Source organism: Taurulus bubalis, assembly GCF_910589615.1.
Source record: "Taurulus bubalis genome assembly, chromosome: 5".
In the NCBI taxonomy this organism is placed as follows: Eukaryota; Metazoa; Chordata; class Actinopteri; order Perciformes; family Cottidae; genus Taurulus; species Taurulus bubalis.
Genome location: NC_136593.1, coordinates 9,012,371 through 9,034,593, shown reverse-complemented (window position 1 = coordinate 9,034,593; position 22,223 = coordinate 9,012,371). Strand labels below are relative to the sequence as shown.

Here is a 22,223-nt window from a genome sequence, read left to right as displayed (position 1 = left end):
GCTACCATTTCAAGTTATGCTTGTTGTCATTTTTATAATCTTGTAAATATTATATCACGCATCCTTGTTGCACACATCAAACCTTACCATCTATGGTATTATATTATGAAAAGTGATTAGGATACGTTTGGCTAGAATTAGCAAGTGACTGGGCATCTGCTGCTTAACAATCAACACAAACTGTGACGGGTCTTTTTACTCCCAGTATTTAAATCTGTCAGACCCTGTTTCGACAGAGATGTAGAAAGAGAGATGATTGGTCTTTGAGGATTGATAATCATTGGTTTCACACTGGGGTTTGACAGGTACTGTCAGTGCCGTGTTTCTTCAAAAGTGTTTTCAACTTTTTCCACCTTGAAATGAAATGCAGAATACTAGCAGTGGTATCTTTTCATTGAAATACATAAATGTCAAAAAGTATTCATCCTAAGTGACACATATTTGTTGTGAATGAGGCCTAATAGCCGAATGGACATGCAACACTTAGCCAGCAGAAGTGTTTTGCCTCAATGGACTGTCAACAATGTCTTTTTCTTTGACTTAGTGGTAGGCTGGAGCTGCACACACAAACAATAACTTGAAAGAAACCATCAACTCCAACAAGAAGGGATATGTGTACACTAATGCATTGGCTAAGTGCTGCTATCATTCATTAGTACTGTTGTAATATTATGGCCATCAGTGTCAGTACTACAAACAATGCCACTTTAAATGGCTTATGTTAAATGAAACAGTCTTAAAACATAATCTTGTTTTTCTTTCAGCCCCTGGACTTCGAGAGCAAGCGCACACACAATGTTGTTGTGGAGGCAGTAAATAAGCATGTTGACCCTCGCTTCGTGGACCTGGGTTCCTTCCGAGACCAGACCATTGTTCGCGTCAGCGTGTCCGACATAGATGAGCCACCCATCTTTCAACCAGCAGAGGGCGCTATCATGGAAGTGCAGGAGGATGCCAAAGTAGGAGCGATGGTTGGCATCATCACTGCCAGGGATCCAGATGTGAAGAATACACCTGTCAGGTATGGCCAAAAACATGAATGGTGGAATATTTACCCGACTTGCACTAGAAAAAAGGTTATAGCTAGCTTTTAGTCACATGACATACATGTTTGTTACATTCCCAAACTGTGATCAGTGTGTACTGTCCATATGGATGACATAGGACAAGGTGTGAAAACAATCATGGCCCACAATGGAAGTCAGTAGAGGGCTGATCTCCACCAGGTGTGTCTGCATGGCGACTGCTCTATCGTGTGGTTGAATGAACACAAGCTACGATCTAACCACCCATTTGGTCCGCAAGTGTATCCGACCTGTACTTCATTTGCACGTCTCACACCCTCTCATTTTAATCTATGCAGATTTCTGCACCACCTCTGAGCAGGGGCGTGTCTCAGCTCCATTTCAACTGTGACTTAAAAGCAATTCTTTAGGCAAAAGCATGTTTAAATGTAACGTTTATGACCTATAAAAAGGCAAGGAATAGCTGTGTGTGTAGTTCTATTAGCTGCGGCAGTATGCAATATAAGCTGTGGACAACAGGAAGGTGCACAGTCACTCACCCTCTCTCCCACTCACTCACTGATGCATGCACATACACATGCAAGCAATTGCAGGATTTTACTTGCTTGGAACATATTCAAAATATTGCTTAGAAGAGACTGGGGCTTTAAAGGACAGCATTGCTTCTGACCCAGTATTACTGAGGTTGCTCTAGTGTAAATCTATAATTTTATTAGGTAATAATATAAAATGTGCCATGAATGAAACTCTTTTGGCTCTGAAAGAGTGAAAATGTAGAGATAATATTAAAACAGTACCTAGCTACTGGAGGCACACAGCTGCTTTTTCGCAACAGTAGGTAGCCTGATAAAATAGATCAACCAAAACATTGGCAATAAACTACTGCTGTGTAAAGATTACTGCGAAAAAAGAATAATAATATTAGAGAGCAATGTTTTGCATGACAATGAGTACCTTGTTTTATTATGACTTGGACTCTGCAGCATTGTCCCATGGACATTAAATCTCCAAGCCTATTGTGCACTCAGTGCAACTTGCATGAACTGTATGTTACTTCACGACCATCGATAGATTTTTTTTCAAACAAAATGTATATGATGAAAAATGGAACTTTAAAGAACAATAAGTCACGAGTTGCAAGTAAATACACAGGTAGCTGATAGGCTTAAAAGCACAATTCTTCACGAAGATTGAGTGAAAGCAAAAGCACACGATAGGTGGACTCAATAATGGATGAAGCTGCGCTGTATGTTTCTTTTTGCTCTCAGATCACTGTGTGGGATAAAAACAATATTGTCTGGTAATCTAACCAAGGTCTGTGGTGTATATGTCCTCAGATGAGCAATTGCAGCGTGAGAGGGGAATGTAGATAAGGGCTAAGACAGTCTCACTGACAGAGTATACACAGAGACATGCAGTGCCTGTGCAAATTACCTCGATTAAAAATGCATGAGGCTCAGAGTTTCAGGTGTAATAAAGTACAACACAATGGCAGAGCTGTCGTTCACCAGTGTCTTGGCAGCCTGCAGCTGAAAGTGTGCATGTGACACCTATGCAAGCATATATGAGTGTGTGTGTGTGTGTTTGTGCGTGTGTTCGAGTTAGTGGAGTAGTGAGTCAAAAGGAGAGAGAGAGATGTTGGCTAGGAGCCACCTACTGAGCAAAGTTAGTGAGCTCATGGCCTCTGGCATTAAGCATCTCTTAACTCTGCATAATCATGCACCCTGAATCTCTGCAACTGGTTCGGTGAGGTTTTAGTGCAAAATATGCATGCGCTGTGGATCTGATTCCACAAATGGAACCGCTCCTCATGTAACTAAAGAAAAGAAAGTCTGACATGCAACGTTGCAAGCAGGTTATCAAACTACTGGCACATGCACTTGTCAACATCTCCTCAATGCAAAACAAACAAGATAAAATAATATTTTTTTAGTTTTTCTAAATACTACTTTGCCTATGTTGGAATCCCATGTGTGAAGCAGCCAAGTTTGTTCTTGAGCGATGTAGGCATCTCGTGTTGGAAAGAAAGTGTTTTTTTTTACATGACAGACTCATTCTCAAAGCAGATCCTCTTGAGGTCATTGTAACAAGTAATCAGTGAAATATATGTCTTCCTGGAGTTAGTAATCAGTATAAATTTATTGACGCGCTGATATGAATTAAATATGAATACAAATGCAATTCTACACCCACGCTATTTTGAAAATGAATGTGTGATCAGACATCTTTTTATTTAATTTGCTGGGGGTTTTTTTCTTTAGTCAGTCAGATAAGCGTATGGTTCTCATGAAATGATGTTTCATATACAACATGTGACCATCATTCTCATGATATGGGAGACTGCTGGCTGGCACATTTGTCAGATGGGCCTTAAGATTTTATAATACTCATGGGACATTATTATGGTGTATGTGGGCATGAGTAAGCCAACCGTGTGTGTGTGTGTGTGTGTGTGTGTGTTTGTGTGTGTGGATCTAAGAACAAAGAAACCTTTCAGCGGATTTTTGTTGACTCACCAATCTTTACCCAGTACCCGAGGAAGAAAATATGCATTTGTGTTTTTTTCTAGAGTGCACAACAAAAGTTTAATGATTATTTTTTTAGGCAAAGAAAGTGCAATGGCCACTCGCAGTTACACACGTGACAAGTATCCGGTAAATGTCTTTCAAATATAATGACCTTAACCCTGTACCCTTCTATATGAGCAGTTATTATTTTGTGCATCTTAAAGTAAAATCTTGTAGAATAACTTCATTAAATGACTTTAAAAGTTAGATTCCTGCCTAATTGTTGACTCTCTCACCTTCCTCTCACTTACAGCTTTTCATCTTTTACATCTATATCTTATCTTGTGTTTGTTCTTACAGGTTCTCCATCGATCGGACCACGGACCAGGAGATGATATTTCATATCGATCCTGATTCGGGTGCAATCTCACTGGAAAAGATTTTGGACCGAGAGACCGCAGGATGGCACAATATCACAGTGAGGGCAGTAGAAGCAGGTACAATGCTAACCTTTACAAGTTGCACTTATCACACACATGGCGTGTATATATTTGTACTGCTGGGAAGAATGTGATATTAATAATTAAATGGCTACCTTTTCACCCCGCCACAAATTCAGAAAGTTGGTAAAACTACTGTGCAAAATTCCAGTTTAATTAACAAGTATGTATTACTTCCACCAAGTACATTCTGAGCCAACATTTGTTCTTTCTCAGGTGTTGACATTTTGACTGTACGAGACATGCAGATTTTTGGTGTGACCAAACAAAGCCCTGATTAAATGTGCCATGAAGATAACACCAATATAACCGCGATGAAATTAGCAAATAATTCAAATTAAACTTTATAATCATACACAATTATAGTTAATCTCAGCCCTGTCCTCCTTCTCATATCAAGGGTAAAGCTAAATATGCAATGACAAAACTTAAATGAGGGGCAACTAACACTGCTCTAATAAAGAACATTTGTATTTGTTTGAACAAGTCACGGCCTAGTTATTAAAACAGGGAAGTTAGAATTGCTCTGATGATTGGCAAGCTTTGCCTACACCCAGTGCCTGCCAGTGATGAAGACTGTGCATGTTGAATTAGCTCTCCCAACATTTGTCTACTCCCACTAGGGTGATAAGGGGTGACAGACATCCTCAAACTGCTGTGATCATTAGCTACCAAAGCTTCTGGCAGATTTACAGCAGGAGAATATTGTGTGACTTTGTGGGAATGGAAAAGTAATATAGGCCAGCCGAACAGCTCTTTAATAGGGAGTGCAAACTAAATGTATCATCTGAGAACAAGACACGGTACGTTTCATTGTATGAAAATGCAATAATAAATATATAAAATGCCAACATTATTAACTTCAAGTACATACAATGTACAACAGTCTGCATTTAATGGAATTATTGTATGTGAGATTTATTTGTTTAAACTGTAATCAAAAACACTAATGTAAACATAACTTTTACAACTTTTAAAAACTTCTATTTTTTTCTATTAACTTTTTCTTTCTAGTTTACAATTGTTGTGGTTGAGCTACCATTTCTTTACTATCAGGTCACAATATTAGTAACTAAATAGAAAAATGTCATAATTTCAGCGTATAGTGTAATTATTAGCTATTTTAACAATATGCCCTTTTTTGAGTAAGGAAACCCTTCTAATAGGGTTGCAACTGATCATAAAAGTCACGGTTCAGATCATATCCCGGTTTGGAGTCTTGGATCGGATCAGCACAAAAGAAAAAAAGGAACAAATATAACTTTTAGATGCCCAGATCAGGTTTTTTTTGCATCAAATACTAATTACTGATTGTTGATGATCCACATTGACCGACACTTATTATTAGTACTATTTTTGGTTTGTTATAGCAGCAGGTTTACATTATGATCTTTCATTACATTATGAGATACTCCAACTGTATGTTGTCAACTTGACGACTTAGCTGGTTTTCTTATATTCTGCCAAATCATCAAGGAAATCATAGTCCTCGGTAGTAGCCATGAATGTCATCTTTCCGATTCATGGTGGAAAATACAGTCATCACGTTTCACTTAGAGCTGACAAACACCACAGAAAAAGAAGGAAACGCTTACATTCTTTCTCCATCTCTTTGGGAAAATAAAGAATGTAATAACTTTGAGGGCGCTGGGAAGTTACAACTAAACCATTAGAGGTAAACTTTAAAAGATGAGGAGGCCTGGTATCCTTCACTTTTTCAATCTCATACAGATGAAGTGATTTTGGGATCGCAGTGAAAGCAGAGGAGATTGCATTCAGAATATAACTGTGTTTTGCTTATCACACACAAGAAGGAAACAATGCACATGAACAAAGCTGATTTTAAAATGTCTTCATATTTGCTCCTCTCTCATATAGCCTCAGATTTATATATTCCAATCATCAATACAGCCTAAACTGAACACTAAGCACCTTCACCCGACACAAACATTAAGATAAAAATGAGACTTTCTCAATCTTCTATTTTTTCAAGATGAATTCCCAGAGCAATTTGGGCGCTTTTGTTCTCTTCTTCTTCGTGCTTGGCATTATGTCATAGGCACATTTTAATGTTAATTGAACATTTAAAGCGGCCCTAACCCTTCCAATATCAGACATAAACACATGCCTGCACTTGATAGATAAAGCCTCCCACATTGTCTTTCAAGGAAACATCCCGACAGACGGAGTCAGTGGTCAACGGCATCAGAATTCCCATCCAGAATGTTTCTTTATCACCAGTTAGCTCACAGAGTCCTGAGATCTGTACACCAACAGACAGGAGACAGAGAAAAATACAAAGACATAGAAATTTAAAAAGTGCCACAAGAGAGATCTGAATAGAGAGGGGAAAGGGACTTGTAAAGTAGCTAGCAAGAGCATTTTAAGAACGGACTTCATTTTCAAAATAATGATTTTGTTCTTCTCTTGTTTTTTCTTCGGTCCCCCAGCTCATTAAGGCTGGAGAGCCACAAGGTCAACTTGTATGAGGACATTGTTAAAACTACAGTTTGTTGGCACAACTCTTAATTATTCCCCCAGTCCATTACTGACCTTTGAACTATTGCATTACCACTGTATCAGTATTGGACAAGTGACAGCAGCTTTCTGACAGTGCTAGGAGTCTATGCCCTAGGATTAACCCTACACTACAAAACTGCAAGAAACACACTAAATGTCAATTACCGCATGTGTCTCTGCAGTGCACAATAAATAAGTTAAATAAGTTTTAGTTTAAGCACAAGTATGACCAGACTGCACTGTGATGATAACCCACCAATTGAACACAAATATACACTTAGGCACAGCATGCCTTCAATTTCACCCAATTAAAAGTAGCACCCGCTAGCATCTCTTTCTACAAATATCGTGACTGTGGAGGAAACAACCTCTCATCTGTATAGTCTCCCTGCCACAGAACACAGAATCTCCAGAGTACAGGAGGAGCATTTAACTGCACTGTCACTAGCTGGGGCACTCGCACTTCCTGACAGTCTTCTCCATAGAAACATATCAGGGTAAGTTAGATTGACATATAATTTTCGAGAACTGATAGCAAGTATGATATCACCTTGCAAAACCGCTTTTTTACCCAGACAGGGCAGGTGAAAAAAAAAAAGCATCACCCTCAGGGCAAAAAGATACCATGCTGGAAAGTCTTTATCTCTTGCACCGTTGCAGGGAAGAGATATTTGCTACGGCATAACTTTTCTCACCTACTGTCTGGCAAACAAATGCTACACTGTTTGATTGGTATTACCGTTAGAACATTATTCTCCCTGACTCCAATATGAACCACACAACATTGTAAAGGGAGATGCGTGTCTCTTTTCAATCAAAGTTGCAAAATGCAAATTAAAACGGATCTAAAGAGGGAAGAAAAAAAGAAGTGAAACCTATTTGTCGAGTACAAAACATGCTTCACATAAAACTGGGACTCAAAATTAGACTACTTTTTATGAAGTGAAATGCTATTTCTTATAAACTATGCCCCACAGAGAGTTTAAAGTGCTCTGCTTGGATTAAGGTATTAGATGCTATTGTGGTGCAACGCACATCTGTCAGCAAGGGTGAGGAGATGTGTAATCAGGGACCAGAGGCTGTGACCTGGTTGATGTGTTCTGTTTGTCTGTCCTGTTATATAATTACTTACTTGTCCTTACTGTCAGTGTCGCTGCTGCGGAGGAAGAGGAGATCCTGAATACTCAAACAGTTGGATGATGGGTTTTGTTTTCCTAAACTGACATGATTTAGTTGTTAGTGGTCATGCACTGAGTGCTTGGGGCGGGAATTATAGCATTCAAGGTCACAGAGTAAAGTCTGAGAATAATGTAAAGATGAATGGTTACTTAGATGCGACAATCATCAGGGTTATGTAAATGTTGTTATTTGTTGTCTAATGATGTGCTTTATAGAGTAGCAGTCTTCCTTGAGATGAATATGAAGTGAACTTTTTGTTTGGTTGCTTCATCATCTGTGCATTGATGAATACAACTCCACTCAGTGAGTTTTGATTAGAGCTGAGGCGTCCACCACTGGAGCAGCGTGTTAATAATCACATTATTGCACTGATTACCATTACTTATTTGTCCCTTACAAAAACAACCTGTGATTCTGGAGGGATGTAAAATCACTTCACAGTGAAGTAAGACTCTGACTATAATTGCATGTGTGTATCCCTTTAAATTAATGTGAATTAATTTATTACAGTGGTGGCTGGGTAGGATTGTTTCCGACTCGTGTTTTATTCATCGCTCCAGAGCGTTGTAAAGTCAAAAGGTCAAAATGTATTGAAAAAATAGAGATATAATCAACTCCAAAATTCACAACATTAACGGGGTGGTCTAGCAGCAATCGCACAGCACCATCATTTACATTTATATAACCAATAACACAAAATGATATGTTTTATAATCTCCACGATAACCACGGTCATAGGGCCACTTAGTGGGATTGCGTTTGTGAGAGTTGGTGAAGCCGGATCACGCAAATATAATACTGTTATGTTGAACTTGCTTTGCAGTATAAGCCCTAGTTCTATAAAAGGGAAATTGAAAAAAACTGTCTTGCATTACAAAGTGAGATGTTGACCCAAAACCAAAAAGCCCAGTGTGTAGGATTTGACATCATGTGAGGCTGAAGATTACAACCAGGTGAAACTTGCCAATCATTTAGAAGAACTAAGGTGACCGACGAATAAAAGTAAGCGGAGGTAACAGAGTGTGTGTTGGGAAGTGAGTGGTGAAGCAAGAGTGAGGGAGAGGGCAGTAAATGTGTGTGAGTGAACACATTTGCAGCGGTGAGGATTTTAAGTGGATGTACAGTGGAAGTTGCAGTTTATGCAGAAATAACCGCTGCAGCTCCTCGAGACCAACAGCGGTATCCCGTGTGTTGTTTGCCGGCTTTGGAGACCAAAACAACGGTGTTTTCCCAGGACGGTCGAGAAGTTGAAGGTTGGTTTCCCCATCCTGGGTTAAGAAAGAAAAGAAAATATATTATATTGCAATTCTGCCGTTAGATCCCCCTAAATGTGACACACTCTCCCTTTAATTACGCCTCATTGTTTGACAACAACAAAAGAATATGAATCTGGATGAGATTGGATTCTTGGAGCACAATAATTTTTTGGGATATTTATAAAACATCACTTTAGAGTTTACAGTGAGCATGTTTCACTTGACGTTTGGATGGAAAGTCCAACTGGGATTTTATGTATTAGATTGGTGTATAGGTTTAGCGAGATTATTGTTTACATCCATTTTGTCCATGAGATTGTTTGTCATGGAAATGGAGAAAACCTATGCATTTAGAAGCATATTTTGATTATCCTTGGATCAGACATGTGTGTATTCCCTGTTACTAAACCTGTTTAATCTTGATGGTGGTGAAAGTTACTTTCCATATTTGTTGGCTGAATATTGTAATGCAGTGAGCGGCTGTCACCAGCAACTAAATCTGTTATCTTTTGTGAAAAGCAAATATGCATATTTCCATTATTCAGTGTGTTCAGATGGTCCTGAAATGTTTTGTTTTGTCTTGCTACTTACAAAGCATTTACAGCTGTTCGTTCTTAAACACACAAACAACTCAAAGTGTTATGAAGATATTGTGGTTGTAAACTTGTGAGTCTGTGTAATATTGGACTGAGGAAAAATACGCATTATATTCCGTAGCCTCTTTGCCTACGTGGCTGGTCCTCCGGCTCAGTAAAGAGACCAGAAGCAGACGCTGCTTAGAACATTTATATTCAAAATGTCCCCTCCTGACAAAAGTGACATTTTAAACCAAACTGTTTCCTCCAGCAAAGATGATGAGCCATTCGGTCACAAGGAGCATGACTCCCGACTCCCACCCACCCACACAAACGCAAGCATGCAGATGTATTCAAAGACATGCACACACAGTCTCACGTCCTCTTATCGATCAGTTATGTCAGTATAATGCCGTGCCTAAGAGATCTACGATACAGCCGTTCTGAAAGATTTGCAACAGCTGGCGAGTGCCGCAAAGATGCGGAGCATGCCAATAACCTGTTGGAATTATTTTACTATTTTTCTGTATCTGCAGACCGATTTAGAACGACGCCACTTGGTCCAGTTGAATGAACCTGTCTCACTGAATAACTTTTTCCCATGGAGTTGGTTTGGGATGGGTGGAGGCAGGGCAGTCTCATATTGTTTCATCTGTTTTCAATTCTGGGAATTGAAATGCAAAATGTGTAACACCCGATGATTGCTGGTTTTCATTCCGACACAGTGGGGACAGCGGCACAATGTGAAGACGAAATTAGAAGAAGAGGAAAAGAGAGGAGATATCTAGCACTGCTGGAGCTCTCTGTGCATTTATGTTCTTGCCGCTCCGGCAAAAAGCAGTCAATTAAAACCCTGCATTGATGTAAGAATTATGCTATTAGTTGAGAACAGCATTCTCACTAGCTGCTGTGCCACTGTTGGGTGGTGAGATAGAGGTTTTGGACAAAGCTTGAATTTGTCCAAAAGTCTGTTGACTAATGGTTCTTGGTATTTCTTTTATCTGACCTGTGGCCCACCTGTACCTCATCTGTCGCCAGCTCTGCTCTCTGTCCTGCTCGTAGAGCCTCATGGACACAGTGTCTCTGAGTTCACCAAGAGTTATCTGTTCCTTTTTGAAGCCTGAATTTTACCCTTGGCCTCACCTTGTTGCTGGAGCCAGAAAATGTAAATGTGGGCAACTAAGAGGAAACTGGTGGAGCTGAGGTGGAGCAATTACCACGGCTGGGCAGGGAGGAGATTTATCAATTAAAGCAAACACGCCCCCAAATATGCCTCAATGTCCTCTTTATGGACCACTTATTTTAATAATTGCTGTAAAGACACAGATTGTAGAGGAGTTTAGGTTTTTTCTAAGGACATCGGTTCAGTCTCTCGTGTGGCAGTTATCAGTAACAAGATTATCATTAGTCAAACTACCATTTTTTTTGTTATTAAAGGGACCTTTTGCAACAGTGCAAACAATACACATACATATTGTAGTTCTTACAAGAGTTTTTACTTTTTATTTATGTTACATGTGGCAAAACTAGCAGTATTGCAAGGTCTACTGACAGTCAACATTTGTGTATTTCAATCGTGAATGTGATCTTTACTTTGACCACAACATTTCCAAACTGATCCATATCTGTGTGATATCATGGAACACTCACGGATCTTTTTTCCATCAGGAGTTGAATGAACTTTTTCTTTAGGAATTTGGATCAGACTTCCCAAGCATAGCAATGCAATGCACACAGGCGCGAGGTTTGCTAACTAACATTTCTAAATTGTATTATTGGATTACAATGTATGAAAACAAACGAGTACCAATATGGGCCTTTATGTTTATTTCTGTTCTATACTCTGAAAATCGATAAATACAGTGTCTAAAAATTGGAACCTGGAACCCTTTGGTGCAAACTAAATGGTGCATTTACAAAAGGTATAATTACATTTAGTATATGTAAGGCACTGGCATCTTATAAGGGGTTGTTTCACTTCATGTATCTAATTGCAATACTAAGTTATTACTACTTATAATTAACTAGCCATTAAAATAGCATTAACCTGAAGCACTTATAAGTGTTGATTTAGCTTTCACAAGTACACGCATCACTCATTTCACAAAGTGAAGGTACTCATTCTTAAGAGTGAGTTCACTGAATTGCACTTAACAATCTGCAATATTTACCTAATTGCAACTATTTAAATTCACTGGAGCTCTTTTTACTGCAAGGATTTATGTGTGTTTTTCTCATCATTGGATAATTGTCAGTAGCTGCATGTCATTATACTTTCTGTAGGGTGCATGAACTGGGTGGTGGCAGCTGTGTGTACTGATTTATTCATCAGCTATGTACTCTAATTAACCAGGATACCCAGACCAACACTTGAAGTGAACAGATCACTCATTTAAGACAGACATAATGTTCTTTCTCTTCCTCTGGTACTCACCTCTCAAATAAACATGCACAGACGTGCACACACGCTGGGAGCCTCAGGCTCCCTCCTGTACTGTACATAGTGTTTTATGAATAAAATAGAAACTCCATCAGACATTATCATATGATTACAAATGGGAATTAAGATTCAAGGAGAAGTCGAGATAATTTGAAGTGGGTTTTGCTTGTACTAATTATATAATCTTCTCCACCCCGACGTTTTTTATTCCGGCCCATTAAGAAAAATGTCTTGAGAGTTTTTCGTTGTGTTTTATCTCGTTGAAAATGTCATGAGAAATGAAATTACAGAGGCACATTTGCAATTTCGTCAAAAGCATGTATTTGTCATCATTGTGCTGAAGCGCCTCTTGAAGAAATCTAAACAGCTCTATACTGTACTGCCCTTATTGGATAGAGAGGACTTCGAAGCAACATGGGAATCTCTTATACCATTGTCATGTCACTCACTGATGCCTGGAAGTGTTCTTCAGATAATGGGTGCAATTTGAGGAGACATTTGATTTAAACCGTTCAGCACTTAGCCACAACGCCATACCAATTGTCTTTCTTGTTGAAAGTTGTATACATCTGAGTCTTGTCTCACTCATACTAAAGACAAACAAGAAAAGCATTAAGGGTTTTGCCAATGGACTCTTACACCTTGTCTACACCAGTGTCTTATGTCAGAATACAAAATCCCAGCAACATGCTAATATACCCCGCATACGTTGAGCCAAATAACTGCTATGAGATCAGTTGCACAACACGCAATCCCTGTATTTACACACACAAGTGTGATAAAAGTGAGGAGTAAAAATGTTTTCCGGTTGCAGCTACGTGCGTGAAGCAAAATTAAACTTAGGCTTTTATGCAGCCTTTGTACACAGCTTGAATGATTTAAGAAAAAAATGTTCTAGCGTCAGATGTGCATAAGATGCAAAACTGAAAACTGTGTAGACAGCCTCTTATCAGAACGTCAGCCACCCAGTTGGCTCCGGTGTTGTGTGTGGCCATGAACTCTTTCTTTATCCAACGTTGTGATTTTGTTGTAAATGTATCAAATGCAGCTAGAATTTCATGCAAAAACACATCTGCCAAAGCTCTTTACTCTATGTGTCTAAAAGATGTTGTTGATGTGCTTTCGTTCCTTCTCTCCTGTAGATAACCACACCATGGCGTCCCACTCTGCAGTTAGTATTCGGATTCTGGATGTAAATGACAATCCTCCTGAACTGGCCACACCGTACGAAGCCTCTATATGTGAAGATGCCAAACCAGGCCAGGTAAGTTTATACTGATTGAAAATTAAAACAATCTAGTAATTGCATATGTATTTTCACGGAAATAATTGAATCTGTACATATATGAAGACGAAACGAGATGGAGAATACATGACATCTGTTTGCTGAGCAGCATGTTAAAGATAAATGTTGTGAAGTTGAGGGCATCACAGACTGATCCTCCATTTCATTGGTGTTGATGATATTGAAGGCAAGAGTTAAGGCACTTGAAGAAACAGCGCTGTGCAACAGCACTAATGAATCACATTACCAGCATAACAAACAAATACTTCAAACAATGCCACAAAGAAACCTATTACCTGCGGGTAATTTAGTTCGGAAGGCAGCACCAAAAACAGTGCACAGCCCACACAATATTGAGCACACCACATTTATTAGTGTCAAAGTGCAAAGCTAGTTATTGATGTGAAGCGAGTTGAAGTGTACTCAATCGTGGGTACTATAATAGAACATCTGTGATTTATTTTTGCATTATACACATTAATCACAATAGTACTTTAGGAAGTAGTAGATGGGCCAAGTACCAACAAATATGAAATTACATAGCTCCATTCCAATAAATTAATAAATACATCAAATATCATGAAAGTAGAAATAGAGAAATAATTTTTAATACAGCCAGTCTATGTGTTTTGCAAGAGACTCATCTATAATAATACATAGCATGTGAAATAATATGTAAGAAGACTGAAGAATAAAATAGAAGATTTCAATGATGTCTGAGAAAAAAAATTGGAAATTGAGTCTGAGTCTGTTTAACACAAGAACAGTAGCAAATACATGCACATGGTCATTTAAATGTAAAATCCATAAACTGCCAGAAAGCACAAGTGTGTGAAGATAAAATGTAAGGATTAAACACACCTGTACATAAGCATCACATTCACAAGTGATATCTGTGCCAGAGCATTGATACAGCAAAGCAAAAGCCCATATCAAGATGTATTGTTGATTTTTAAGAGTGGAGATTTATTTTGCCCTTCGGAACTCATAAGAGTATCTGTTATATTCTAAAGTCAAGGTTTCAACCAAAGGCATCATCGTCAAATTGAAGTTGTTCAGGCATGACCTACAAAACATATACATACTTCCAATGACACATGATGACATTGTAGACAAATTCATTTGCTGGATAACGTGATGGTCAAAAGCTAAGAAATAAACCTTGAGTTTAGAGTATTTTATCACAGATATTTTTATATTGAGCTTTTTTCCCCTCCTCGCACTCACCAACTGTTTTCTTGTCCACCTACAACTGCCTTATTATTTTCATGTCTGGTTTGTATCATTTCAGTTGCACACTATGATCTATCTGACACTTAATACCGATGGCAATTTCATAACTCAGCTTTTGGGCAAAGGCCCAATTTGTCAAAGAGTGCCTGATTATAAAGGCAGCCAGACACAAACGGTTATCCAAAGAATATATTCAATTTCTCATTTTTTCTTTTTCATTCAAGTTTAATGTAGATTAAAAGTCAGCAGCTTTGAGTGGTCGGAAGGTAGGTTAGGTGTGCTATAAATGCAAGCCCATGTACAATTCATATTTCACAGATTCATTTACAATTCATATTTCACAGATTTCAATATTTTTATTTAAGTCATCACTGTGGCTGTTTAAACTAAATATAGTGGAGTCTGAGGGGACACAACATTTGTATGACTGTTCTGCTTGCCAAAAATATGCCTGCATGCCATTTAACCAGCTCTTTCTCAAATCATTAATCAATCATGAATGTGTTCCATTACATTTAAATCAATATAGTTATGCTTATCGTAGTTCTCTCCCTAATTGTTGTTAAACCATGTCACACAAAAGGTGATACAGCAATTAGCACAGATGAACATAAACTCCTAAATGGTAAACAAGTGACACATTTTATGTTGCATCATTACCCAGCACCAATCAATATATGGGAGCCTGTTTGAAAAATTAAGACAAAAAGGTAATCCCGTGGTTATTTCCGATCCTGTATCACCATTAAAAACGGACAGAGTCATTAGGGTGTTTTATTCTCCTTATGCAGTCAACAGGCCTTGGGCTAAGTTAAATCCAATTATCATGTGCAGAGCAAAGGAATAATTAAAAAAAAGCAAGGCTTTAAAGTGGGGCCTCCATGCTGGAAGCTGCATTTACATGTGTAATGAGACTCAGGCCTCCCCTCCCCTTGATCCACAGACTGTTAACCACTTATAGCCCCCCTGTGCATCCGCAGCGCCGCCCGCCTGTGCCGTTCTAGAACATTGTCTGGTCTGATCTATCTCACTTCCACCTCGCTCCCTCTCCCATCCGCGAGAGCCCATATTAACCTTCAGCTCCTAATCACACTGAGATGATTAGTCTTCCAGCAAAAAGATCATTGCTGGCTCTCAGCATTGTGAAATACAAGGTGTTTAATGTTCTCATTACAGAGAAATGCAGAGAAATAGTCCACAATGTAATTACAAACCCAAGAAAGGGATTCGAAAGACATAGAGGAGAAATTGACATTCGGCTTCATTGCCGTCCGTGCGTCCGTCCTCCAATTATTATATTCTGCATTTATGGCTATCAAAAAGTGGCCATTTTATAACGGGAACATCGAACAATATATGTTCATTTTCGTTAATTTTCTTCAGCTAAATTTTTGTAACCCTGTTTGTTGTTTATTCTCTGTAGAGTCTCTTTTTGTATGTTGTTGTCGGAGTCGGCTGCTGAGATTGAATGAAAATGTGTTGCCTGGGGTCAAAGGCTTTCTAATGCTCATTTTCACCCTCAGGGGTAACCACTGGGGGTATGGGGGGGAAACAATTTTCTCCTCTGTTATTTTCAGAATAATATAAAAATAAATAAAGTTTTCCTCTAGATGTTGGTTTTTACCTTTGAAAAAATGGAGTAAGTGGTGTGAAGAAAATGTGTTGGGTCTCTAGATTTGCTTTGTCTGCGCTGGTGCAGAGCGTTGGTGTTTGTAGTATTTCTTCTCTGATTAATGGCAAGAATAGAGCCTTTCTGTTTTGAGCCTTTCAACTCAGAGAGAGCAGTGAGTAATAAAATGACATATGTCAAATATATATATATATATATACAACTTTCCATTGAAGTGACACAAATAAACGTTAATGCAATGAGGATAAACATTGTTTAACCAAAATATTGCCTTGTAAACAGAAGTCAGTTTAATATTTCTAAATTTCTCCCCTTTAATATGTAAAATCTGAGATGCTGGCTCTCTGCCCTCACCAAAAACTCTTTGGTCTCTTGAGAGGTAATCACGTTGTTTGGCAACCGTCCAATCAGAGTAATTTGACCACGTCCGATATTCAAGCCAGCACTTGCACAGTGATTTGGAGCAAACAAGATGTTGTCACACAGCCTTTATGAATCCCTGCCATTTATAAATTGATGCATTATTTGCTTTCCTCATTCTGCCTCCGCAGGTTAGAATATCTCTGTGCCATTTTCTGAAATATCAGCCATACACACACACACACACACACACACACACCTACACACACACACACACACACACACACACACACACACACACACACACACACACACACACACACACACACACACACCTAAAAGCACGTACATACTTTTGACTTCACAATACATGAGATAATAAATTACACTGTTGAAGGGTTGCATGTATTTAGGTTTGTTTAGCTTGTCATTCATTATCATACAGCTAGCACAACTAATTTCAGGGTTCTCAAGTTTTTAAGACAGGTAAGAGTGACATATCCATATATATGTCCTTCTTTGCCGAAGACAAATGCTCCTGAAACCAGAGCCCTTTGCTCACGTCATCTGGCCTCTGTAAATAGGACATCTGAAGTAGGACAGGGTTATTACTGTTTATGCAATATCTAGCCTGTTTCATGTTTTTTAAAACATGCTACACTGGCAACACGTTTTATTTTTCAATTGAATTAACTGTCAAATTGCTTTGCTCAAGGTTCACAACTTTCCCATGTTGATATTGCAAATCAGCTAAAACCCGCTCATGAGTCACAATGATTATCACTTGATTGATAGCAGGACTTTATTTTTGCTAATTATAGGTAAACAGTCATTTATTTTGGACATAAATCGATCAATCAAGCTGTCAGTGGAACAAGGCATTTGCCATCATGTACTAGGTGTTTTTTGTTGTTGCTGGTGGTTTTTTTTTTTACCTATGTGACATATTCTATAGAAAACACAGCTCAGCAAGTCATTTGTTTATGTTGCTTGGTTTGTTGTGTATGTGTGAGTTTGCGGTTGCGGGGACCAAATGCTCTTCTCACAGTGACGTTGTGGGGACTCACCTCCCTCCCTCTGGGGACCTTTCCCCACAACAGTGAAAATCATTGCATTCATCTCTTCCCTCTTGTCTGTCAGTCAGCTCGTCTGTCCATCTCGTCTGAATCTGCTTGCTCTTTCTATTTCTCACAAATGATATCATAAAGACAATTATACATGCCTGTCCCTTCACAGACGCATGCTACAAGGAAATAAAGACATGCATGCACACACCCACACAAATGCTGAATGCACACAGCCTTCACTGTCACACTCTTAATACATCAGATCAACCCCCGGTTTACTCAGCTAATGAGGAGCGTTCCTTTGTCTCCTGTTGTGTGCTGCGTTATCACCCAGTCTCGTTCATGGAGTGTCAGCTCCCTGGCTCAGGTCTAGCTTTCGGTGGAACCACAGAGAAAATCAGATTAACCTAAGCCTTTTAACTGTGCTTGGATTTGATCCCATTCGAGAGTTGGCAACACAACCTATTTTGTTTGTGTTTGAGGGAGAATACATGAGGAGCGAGGGGGAGGGTTTGGCAGAGGAGTAAATAAAAAATGGGTGACACAGGCTAAGCAGCGTTTGCTTGGGGACACAGTTCATGACTTGTGGTCAATAGCTTCTCACCTTTTATCTACTCTTTCAATTGATGGTAAGTGATGGAAAGAGAAAGCTAAATAAGTGTAGATAAGACAGGAAATAAGACAAATGCTGAAAAAACTGAAATGTCTAGATCAGTCTGAACTAATAAACTTCTTTCAGGAACTGGTCTCACAACCCATCGACCACTAAGTGGTTAGACTCACAAATGTCCATGTGCCCGGACAAAATCAAGAGCGGACTTTCGGTCAACCATGGCACTCGAACCGTTACGGCTGACCCTAAAAATGTTTTATGATTCCACTGTTTTTACGATCATTCATCGAGGACAGAGAGAGCATCCAGTTGTAATAAACAACTTAAAGAAACATGTACTTGATATTCTAGGACTCTGTAAGTAACTAATATTAATTATGTTAAGTAAGGTTACATTAAATAATCAAGATTGTTGTTAAGATAGTAGTGGTTTTGCAATTTGTATCATAAAACTGCACCCCCTTTCTCAAGAAGATAAAACAACAGCAACACATCTATCTATAGCTGATATATTTGTAACACAGCTTGTAACACAAAGAAAATCAGTTATTCTTTACAACTAATGTTTAACTTTGATACACTTTGAATCAAGACTTTAGTCAAAACACAATTACCACATCCTGCTACTCTGAATAACAGTGTTATGCAAATCAATAAAATGCAAACATAAATGTATTTTATTGCAAGTATATCTACATAAACAAAGCCAACAGAGGAGCAATTTAGTGCCACACACATCACTGCTCAAAACCACCAATTTCTAAATGAGCCTCACAGCTTTTAAGATGTGATTTACTTTAACGAGTATGACCATTCAGCCATGTATTGAATCGGTCAAAAATAATGAAACATGAGTGATTAGAGTTCACAAGACTTCAATCCCGTTTTGATTTCCACTGTTGTGGATTAATTTCCTGATTTGTCCACGTTCCCAATCTGCTGCACCTCACTGAGTGACACGTGAACATAATCTTTGCGTCTCAGCCCATTCCTCGCCCACTGTGTGGTATTTAGCTGACTGAATGCAGAGGGACAGATATCATATAGTGCCACGTGGGCAGAAAAAAAAAGGCTGGGTGGAAAGCCAAATACTAAGTATGGCCTGGGGTAACGGAGGCCTGTCAGTTCTGCCGTGCCGCCTCACAGCTGGCTGACTGGGTCACTGCGACAGATCACCTCAGTTTGGCCACGTCACCGCCAACCTCCAGCCCCTGGGAGGGTCGGTTTGAAATAGCTAAATGTTAAGCCTGTCTGAAACACACACATCACAGACACGTGAGCACAACAATTACTCACCTCCTTCACAGACAGAAAGGATGCTAAAAAAATAAAAAATAACACACACACACACACACACACACATAACTGAGTAAAGGAAGAAGCAAACAAACACTGATTAGGAAAAAAATCCAGACAGACTCAGTTTTGCCAGACAATATTTCACGTAGGAGACTAAATGAGTCATCTGTTCTACTCACTGAATGCCTCTTTCTTTTATCTCAAATGTTACCGTTGGAACAGACAAACCAGCAGACTAGAGAGGCTGGCATATTCACTGTTTCCTGTAATGCGTGTTTAGATTATTCCTGTTCATGTCAGCTATATGCTATGCATTCCTTTGTAAAAAAAATGTTTGATTCAACGTACACATGTATTGTTTGAACCAGTCAGCATGTTTGTCTTTTTTGTGGCGAATGCAGTTTTTATTCATATGATTCCAGGAGTGAGTTGTTTTAAGCAAGCACTCAATGCTGTATTTTTTTCTGATGAGTCCATTTACTGCTTTAAATTGGCTAGTTCACCACCACAAAACAAGTAATATATTTTAAGATAATATTTTACCCTGGCTATCTACTGGCTATTTACTGTTTATGCTAAGGATGTAAATCCCAAAACATATGATGTGATTACTTGGTTTTAGCGTACTAATTTAAACTCCATCAAATATAGCTATTGTAATGTACCAATTTGTTTTTTTCCCATAGTGTACTCTAATGTACTATATTATATTACTCAGAAAAAAAAAGCACAACAAAATTCTAGCTCCTTTTTTTTCATGCTAGTCCAAAAAGGTATTACAAAAACCTTCTTTTATTCTGAAATTGAATCAAATTCAGACCAATGCATTGAGACATGTAATGCTCCACTGGACACAATGAGGATGCTTTTTACCACTGACAATAATGGATGAGTTTGAAAACACACCTCTGAAACTCTGACACTTATAGTGCTTTCCAGCTTTCAGAGAGGAAAAGCTCTCAGCACAGCATAAGTAGTGTGTTTATTTATTTTTTTAATTATTCATTACCTCCCCGCTCCCATCGTGAAATGGTTGATTTCTGCTGTCAAAGAGTAAGCCACCTTCCTTTCACAACCTTGACCTTTATAGGATGTCCTTTTGGGAAAGTCTCCCTTCTAGCTTTCCATGGATGGAAGAGATTTGAAGGGGTCAGGAAAGGGGGCTGCTAGATATAAATCTAATTAGGTGATTGTGCTTGAGGGAGCTTCGCTAGCTGCTCGATAAACTCCCACATGCTTGCTCTGCTCCTCTTTCATTTCCCTCTCCCACTTCACACTCTCTCTCCCTCAGCAGTTTGCAATCACCCTGAGATGCCGCCTGAGAGTCCCCCTACTAAGGGCCCAGTCACAGGACGCAGATCATGGCCCACTTACTACATCTTCACTATTTCAAAGAAATGAAGAGTTTCATCCCTCAGCTGATAAAGATTTTGATTTAAGTGTCTTCTCTTTTATTCTTCATTCTTCTACCATCAGACTCAAATAAACCCGAAAGGGTGCCAAAGAATGGTGAGAAGATGAGACCAGGCCTTAATTTAACTTACTTAACTTAAAAACCGCATGGTGCAGTTATTCACGCTTTTGCAGTCTTAGTAGTTTCCTACAAATGTCATTCTTATATTCAACTACTCTGCATTAACAGTTTGTGCTTGTTGTTCAGAGTCAAAGCCATTATCCATGATTGGGAAGACATTCTGATGTCTATTACAGTATTGTTTTATTTGCTTAACTTAAAAATATAAATGGTACTGTAATATATATGTACACAGTATATTTGATATAGTTGGTTATCTAGTTGGAAAACATCAGCAGTAAATGTGTTACATAGATACATTCAACACAGTATGAACATACGGTCTGATACTGTATGTGAAAGAGAAATGTATTGGAGATGGCATGTAATGATATGTTCTCTCTTATGAACACCTTTTTATGAATACAGGCAGACATACATGGTTCCTTTCCAAGTGTTTGTGTTTCCCGAGTGCATATTTTGCAGCGCACTATGGAAGAAGCGTGTGATTTACCCTGAAATCATGCTGAAGCATTTTGTAATTACAAAGTAAGCCATATTATCCCAAACAACCTCCCTGAGCTGTGGGTATGACTAAGCCTGTTCTGTGTCTGCGATGCAACGTCAATGCTGAGGAGCTGTTTATTGTGAAGGAACAATTGTGGCCCGGAAGTGTGCTCGGCAGTAGCTTAGTCACAGTAATGCATAGCCACGGCTCAGGCGCAGAAAAAAAAATAGAGTTGTGTGCAGTGCCATAAATGAATGAGGCTGTCTTTTGCAGGCAGGTGACATAAGCTTAAAGTTACACAATAAAGCAGATGCCTGTGTGTACCAGAAGTGTGCGAAATATATATATATATATATATCTACAGCATTGTTGTTTGAATTATCAATTTGCAAGTAGATGATAAACGAGGGACACATTGTTCTAGAAAGGACAAGCATGAGAACAAGATACTTTGGAGAAGATAAATGCAAAAGACAAGGAATCAAGAGGAAACAGAAATCACAATGATGAATAAATAGAGCAGGCAGAGAGGTTGAGAGGAAAAGATAGAGAGTGTATACAGGCCATGTTTAGCATGTTATAAGTACTGTGCCCATTAAAGAGGAGACTGCTGTTGTAACAGCTATTGGTATATTTGATATATTTGTGTTGATCTTATCTGATATCGTTGATCTTATCTGACAATACAAAGGAATTAGAGCCATTGAACACTC

General features: G+C 38.8%; 1 protein-coding gene across 1 annotated transcript in view; it reads left to right on the top strand.

Annotated features, from left to right (window-relative positions):
* Positions 1 to 22,223, top strand: part of cdh22 (cadherin 22) — a gene marked incomplete at both ends in the record, with an annotated part of 67,848 nt that overhangs the window by 33,625 nt on the left and 12,000 nt on the right. The window contains 3 exons of the mRNA XM_079218602.1: positions 765 to 1,021; positions 3,893 to 4,029; positions 13,145 to 13,266. Of these exons, the coding sequence (XP_079074728.1) occupies positions 765 to 1,021; positions 3,893 to 4,029; positions 13,145 to 13,266 (516 nt within the window). The remainder of the gene's footprint in view (positions 1 to 764; positions 1,022 to 3,892; positions 4,030 to 13,144; positions 13,267 to 22,223) is intronic.